Here is a 7,252-nt window from a genome sequence, read left to right as displayed (position 1 = left end):
TTCACCGTATTAGCCAGGATGGTCTCAATCTCCTGACCTTGTGATCCGCCTGCCTCGGCCTCGCAAAGTGCTGGGATTACAGGCGGGAGCCACCGTGCCCGGCCGATGCTAAAGTCTTTTAAGCAACATGGTGATCACATCTGGTCAGATTTGCTCACTTTTCCGTAAGCCAGTGATTCTCAGACATCACTGTGCATCTGGAATGAAAAATATATAGGTTGTGGGGGTCTTCCTTCCCTAGAAATCTGACTGGGAACCTCTGGGCTGAGGGTGGCACAGGCATCTGTATTTTACCCCAGGGGAGCTGTATGTACAGCTGGTCTCCAGAGCATACCTTGAGAAATGCTGCTTTAATCAAACACCAAACTTTCTTTTTTAAACAAAGCATGGTGACAAAGTGTATCAGAAAGTTTCTAAAATCAAGGAGAACTGGATTAAGTGGGGCTGTCCCTGTTCTCCAACATGAGAAGAGCTTTGAGTGCATGCTACCCTTGGGCTGATAAAGGTGGGCAGAGGGTTCTTTTGTAGTCTCAAGAGAGAGATTCCTCTGAGGCTGCCCCTGCTCTCCAGGGCAGCCATGCACAGCCTCGGTTTCACAGCCATGGAGTCTGGGCAAGGCTGGGACGGAGGTCAGCTGCACTGTGTCTTGCTCACTGTTCCTACTGTGATGGACTCCTTATCCTGCAGAGCCCTGTGGGTGGTGGGGAGCCAAGGAAAGGGCTTCCCCATTCTGCCTGCCCAATCCTGTAAGTGGGCTTCTGATTTAAATCTGCAGACAACTCAACTGAATTGGGCATGCTAGATTATAAAAACAGACTAGCCATGGAAATGGGCCCTGAGCAAGCTCTGTGTTTTCTCTGCCTGAATTGGAACCATGCCTGGGTCCTCTGAGTATCCAGGGAAGAAGGTAGAGATGCTGTTTGGCAGAAGGAAGAGAAGAGAAAAAAGAGAGAAGAGAAGAGATAAGAAGAGAGAAGAGAGGAGAGGAGGAGAGGAGAAACAGAGAGAGAAGCAGGTATTTTGGAGAGCAGTTGGAGCGCATATTCAGCAGAGCACTGGGAGGAAGGTCTGTGAGTAGCTGGTGCTGAATCTGTTGGGCCCAAAAGAACTTTTGGCTTTCAGTCTCTTCCAATTCCTGGCTACACCGTGGTTCCCGTTATTGAATTTCCACAAGGCTATGGCTTCTGTTTTTATCCCTGGGGAGACCATCCATTATCTGAGGGCACCTGAAGGAATTTCTTATCTTTTCCCCCAAAAGAGCTCTGACAGAGACTCTCAGATAACTTAACTTAAATCAGAGAAAAACCAGTCCTCCCCCAAAATCTGACATGCCTTCCTGACATCTCTGCTGGGATCTCAAACTTAACTGATCCAAAACAATATTCTTGATTACGCTCCCACCATCTTGCTTCTCCCCTACTTTCTCAACTCGTTAAATGGTGTCACCATTCTCCCAATTGTTCAACCCAAACCACTTCCTTTCCCTCACCCTGTGCGTGTAATCCATGAGCAAGTCCTAACAGGTTCCAGCGCTAAATTAGAGTACCTCTCACGTCAGTGCGCTTCTCTTCTCCACCACCGCTCTGTTCAAGGTCCATGTCAGTAGTCCCTACCCGTCCACTCCTGTCCCCTGTGGTCCCTTCCCTGGGTGGCAGCCAGAGCAACTTCTGTAAAATGCCAATCATCTCCTGTCACTTTCTCTTCAATGTATTATCATGATCTCTAAGCCCCGCATGATCCTCCCCTACCTACTTACTCAATTACCCTGTAGCTCCAGCCACTCTGGCCTTCTGACACTTCTAGAGCATTCTATGCCAGTTCCTGCCCCTCAGGTCTTCATAGTTACCCTCTGCCTTGACATGTCCTGGCTCCTCATCTGGCTGTCTCTTCCTTGTCACTCAGGCCTAAGCTCAATGTCATCTTCTCAAAGAGGCCTTCCCTGAACACCTCAATAAAACACTTCCTTCTAGTCTCTCTCCTATGACCCCATTTGAGCTCCCTCATAACACTTATCACTCTTGGAAATCCAGTTTGTCTTTGTCTCCATGGATCTTAACTGCACAAGGGCAGGTGCCTGGTCTGTTTTGTTCTAAGCTATAGCCCTAGTGCCTAGAAGAGTACCCGCTATATAGTAGATATTCAATAATATTTTTGAACAAGAGTATGGGTGAACATATTGAGAATGCCACAGAATCCTAGCCACAAGTTAGTTAACCTCTCTGAGGCTTAGTTTGCTTAAATGGGGATAATATTACCCATAAAGCCATCTTCTTCTAAAGGTTAAATGAGCTCATGAATGCGCCTGCTGCAAATCTTGAGCAAGTTATTTATTTAACTTTTCTATGCCTCAGTTTCCTTTTTTTTAAAGTGGAAACCATATACTGTTATTGGCTGGGCATGGTGGCTCACACCTATAATCCCAGCACTTTGGAAGGCGGAGGAGGAAGGATTACTTGAGACCAGGAGTTCCAGGTCAGCCTAGGAAACAAAGCAAGACCCTGTCTCTACAGTAAATAAATGAATGAATGAATGAATAAATAAATAAATAAGAAAGACTTACTGTCGTATGCTAATGAGGTGATTCAGGGTGGATCTCTAGGTAGTTTCAGGACTGGGGCTGGTTCTAGAAAGACCATACTTGTGATTAGAGGGTGGAAACTTTCAGCCGACCCCATTTTTTCCTTCTAGGCAGGGGAGGGAAATGGAGATTGGATTATAGTCTTTTTTTGTTTGTTTTTGAGATAGAGTCTTGCTCTGTCACCCAGGCTGGAGTGCAGTGGAGCTAACATGACTCACTGTAGCCTTGACCTCCTGGGCTCAAACAATCCTCCCGCCTCAGCCTCCCAAGTAGCTGGTACTACAGGTGTGTGCCACCACACCCTGCAGTTTACCGTTTAAACTGTAAAAAATGTTTCAAAAAACTGTTTTAGAGATGAGGTCTCCCTGTGCTGCCCAGGTTGGTCTTGAACTCCTGGGATCCTGAGTGATCCTCCCTCCTTGGCCTCCCAAAGTGCTGGGATTACAGGCATGAGCCACTGTGCCAGGCGGGCCTGGATTTAGTCTTGAACAAGGAGACCAGGAGAACTTCTGGTTGGTGAACACGTGGAAGCGGTGGGAACAGGGACACTGGAAACGGTATGGGAGCTCCACGCACCTCCCCCTTACCTTGCCCTTTGCCTCTTCCATCTGGCTGTTCCTCACTTGTGTCATTTATAACAAACCAGCAAGTGTAGGGGAGGTGTTTCCTGAGTTCTGTGCGTCATTCTAGTGAATTGTCAAACCTGAAGAGGGTGATGTGGGAGCCCCCAGTTTTAGGCCAGTCCATTCAGAAGCACAGGTGGCTCCTGGAACTTGAGTCTGCTGTGGCACTGTCTTGTGGGACTGAGCCCTTAACTTGTAGGGTCTGAGCTAGCTCTGGGAATTGCTGTCAGTATTGAACTGTTGAATATACTCAGTGACGCTGGAGAATTGGAGCACTGCCTGCTGGTGGTTGGAACATACCATACGCTTGGTGTTGGAAGAAAAATCTCACATGTATCCCACAAGGTTGTGGTGAGGACTAAACTAGTTAGACTATGTCACACCCTTGGAACAGGACCAGGTGCATGGGAAGTGCTCAATAAGCATTAGCTGTCCATGACTTTTACTATCTGTCAACCCTAGGACTGGGGACAGAGAAAGGAGGGTCATCAGTGGGAACAGTGCGGAGGACTCGCTGAGGGCCTACTGTGTGAGCAGCTGTGTTCTGGTTTCCTTGCGGAGCGCGACAAGGGGCCGTGGCCTATAAACACATTCTTGCCCTTGGGAAGCAAATACTGGTGGAGATCCAACACCACACACATGTACACATACGCACGCACACACACACGTACACATGCGCGCACACACACACTCTCTCTCTCTCTCTCTCTGTGTCTCTCTCTCCAGGTCAAGCCATGTGGAAAGGTCTCTTGGGAAGAGGGCAAGGCGCCTGCAGAAGGCTTCCTGGAAGAGGAGGGGCTTGGGCTTGACCTCCAAGGGCAGCTCCGTGTAGGGAATACGGGCCTCAGTGACTTCCCCAGGAGCTCTGGCCTGGCCCTGCCACTGCAGCCTCCTCTCTGAACACAGGCCAGGCTTCCCAGCCCCCTGTTGAGCCCAGCTGGAGAGAGGCCCTGAAGGGTTGTTTGGGAGCTCTGCAGTGGCAGCTGGGGGAAAACAAGTGCAGGTGGAGATGACCCAGCCCTGCAGGACAGCAGCTGCTGTCCTTCCCCAGCCTGCCCCTCCTCCCGGTCTGCCCCTCCTCTGCCTCTCGCCCCTTCTTGCCTCTTCCTCTGTCTTACACTCAGTGTACTCCAGGAGGGGCCTGCTCACCCCTCAAGGGGACCAGGACTTCCACGGGCATCTGACTATCCCCTCCCCAGGGGTGGGCTACACAGCACTCTGTTGGTGGGATTTGAGGGGCTGGAGGAATTACGCTGAGGGAAGCAGGGAGAGCTGACCTCACTGAGGCAGGGACACAGGGGAGGACAGCAGCCACACAGCACAGAGGGGAAGCCCTCACTCCAGCACAGCCTCCTGCCTCTCTCCCAGGAAGGAAACCAGCACACTGCTCCAGACCAGCGCTTCCTCACTCCCCTCCTCCCTTCCTCTCCACTTTCTCAATCCTATTTTGGCCATTGTTTGCAATGCATGTATTGATTGATCTCCCTCAAATATGAAAGCAAACTACTAGAGCTCTGGCTGAAAGAAGGGTCTCTGAGTTATTCTTTGACAAGCTCAAGGAAGGTTGCCCCGTTTATAGGCAGCATGAAGATGAGAGACTGCTTGTCCAAAGCCCAGCTCTGGAACGCATTAGTTCTCTGACCTTGGGCCTAACTTCCTGTCACCTGTAACATGGGAATGACATCATCTGCTTCTTGGCAGGGATTAGTTACTTAACATAGGCAAAGCACTTAGTGCCTGACACATGTTAAGTACTAAGTATTATTATTATCATTAGTAGTAGTATTCTGTAGCTCTAGTACCAGCTTGAAGGGTCTCCATTCATACAGGGTAGGTGCTTAATTTACAAAAGTTTTTTTCTTTCGAGTTAAGCATACTACTGTTAAAATGCCAGTCCTACCCAGGTAAAGGGGGTGTGCAGACCCCTCCTTTCCAACAAGAGACTGAGGCACCCTGAGATGAAGGGAAGGTGATGGAGAGTGGGAAAGGGCCAGAAATGGAGAAGCAAGAGGTCCCCAGCCCAATTTTATAATGTTTCATCTTCCCCAGAATCTTTATTTCCAACCAGCCAAGCCCTCACCATCCCTTCTCGTCACTCCTCTTACATGCCAGCACCCCCTCAAGCCATTCCCTGCGCCCTGAGGGCTGCTCACCCCGTTTCTCTGAACCTTTTCCATATTCCATCCAAAAGTGCCTGATGTATCCAGAAGGCCTTCGCTGGCATTTCCTGACTGTCTATGGTCACGGTGTGTTTATTTGCTCTTTCGCTCTCATTTACCTGTAGCTGAAAGTCTTTCCCTCGTGCTTGTCTGAACTCCTCCGAAGTTGGGTCTCCCTGTAGCAGTTCACAGGGCCTCATACCCCCAGGAGTTCCCAGGCTGCCAGGACAAGAGTGGAGTGGCCTGGCCCTGGTCTCTTACCTGGGTCTCGGAGAGGTTCAGCTGGCGGGCCAGCTCAGTGCGCTCGCGGCCCACCACGTACTGGCAGCGCTGGAACTCCATCTCCAGGCGGTACAGCTGCTCGGCAGTGAAGGATGTACGTGTCCGCTTGGGCCGGTCCAGGTCCAGGCCCTTAGGCAGGACAATTTCCCGAATTGTCCCCTTGGCATCTGCAGAGACCATGAAAGGAGCCAGGTTAGTTCATTAGCTAGGGAGTTAGATCACCAGAAAGCATCTTAATAAAAGGTGGTGTGATCTATCGTGGAGCTCCTCCGGCCTGGATCTGGTTGCATGACCTGTAACAAGTTGCTCACCCTCTCTGGGCCCAGATTCCTTAACCACCCAATGCAGGATATTGTATTGAATGAGTGGCTAAATGTATGTGAATAGGCCTCAGTACAAATACCATCGTGGTCTGGGAAGAAAGGACTCATTCTGACCCAGCCAGGATTCTGGGCCTTTGCAGAGTAAGGAACAGATGGGAAAAATATGCTGGATCCTCAAGTACATAGGGAATGATGGGTTAGAATTGAGTGTGATCAATCAGGTAAGGCTTACTGGAGAGGTCAGAGCCGGGTCCTAAGCTGTGTGTGTGTGTATGCGTTGTGTGTGTGTGCATGCATGAAGGAGTGTTATCCACAGACCTGGGGTCCATGAGGAGGCGGCTAGCTGATGAGGGGCAGAGGACAGTCTGGGGAGCTGAGGTCCCCAGGAGGAGCCCAAGGACAACTGCTGTCATATCAGGCTGCTGGGATGCTTTCCGGATGGGGGCTTCTGCCACTCCCCATATACCTAGTCCTGAACAGTAGGGCCACTCCTGGACTCTGACCAATGCCCTCCACGCACAGGGCCTCCAATATTTTGGAGCCCACTGAAGAGAGATTGAAAACCCAGCAGCCCATGTTCCCCATGCACTCCTGATAAAGAACTTAGTAACATTTAACTACAGGGGTGGAGATGATCCATGTTTGACCCACACATACTGATGGCTTGAAATCTAGTTATTAGAACATTTTCTGTTATAAATTAGATTGTGGAAATATGCAGCATCACACCTGTAGGATTTACAAAATCACTGCCAATAAATGATGTTCATGATAACGAAGCTAAACTAACAGGAATTTCCATTACTTAACATTGGCAATGGGAAGCTTACCAACTCAAGGACGCCGTGAGGAAACCCAGGGAAGAAAGCAACCTTTCACAGGTGCAGGAATTCCAATACCCTCCAGGGGGCGCACGTAGTCGGAGTTTGCAACGCGGTCAGACTGGGCAGTGGCTGTTGACGTTGCAGCCATAACAAAGGGTGACACGTCTGCAGTACTTGCTCTGGGCCAGGCACTTAATTTAATTTAATTTTGTTTTGCTTATTTATCTTTTGAGACAGGGTCTCACTCTCTCGCCCAGGCTGGAGTGCAGTGGCGCATCTCAGCTTACTGCGGTCTCGACTTCCTGGGTTCAATCGATCCTCCTACTTCAGCCTCCTGAGTCGCTGGGACTACAGGAGCGCACCACAACGCCCAGCTAATTTTTGTATTTTTTGTAGAGACGGGGGCATAGGGGATTTCACCGTGTTGCCCAGGCTGGTCTGTAACTTCTGGGCTCAAGTGATC

The 7,252-nt window shown here is 49.9% G+C and overlaps 1 protein-coding gene across 1 annotated transcript in view; it reads right to left on the bottom strand.

The window, feature by feature from the left end:
- The window catches only part of VAX2 (ventral anterior homeobox 2), a 49,851-nt gene that overhangs the window by 14,945 nt on the left and 27,654 nt on the right, over positions 1-7,252 (bottom strand). Inside the window, exon 2 of the mRNA XM_011980635.1 lies at positions 5,622-5,809. Coding sequence (XP_011836025.1) covers positions 5,622-5,809 — 188 coding nt within the window. The remainder of the gene's footprint in view (positions 1-5,621; positions 5,810-7,252) is intronic.

Source organism: Mandrillus leucophaeus, unplaced genomic scaffold (assembly GCF_000951045.1).
Source record: "Mandrillus leucophaeus isolate KB7577 unplaced genomic scaffold, Mleu.le_1.0 Scaffold216, whole genome shotgun sequence".
In the NCBI taxonomy this organism is placed as follows: Eukaryota; Metazoa; Chordata; class Mammalia; order Primates; family Cercopithecidae; genus Mandrillus; species Mandrillus leucophaeus.
This window is presented reverse-complemented; position numbering and strand designations above follow the sequence as displayed.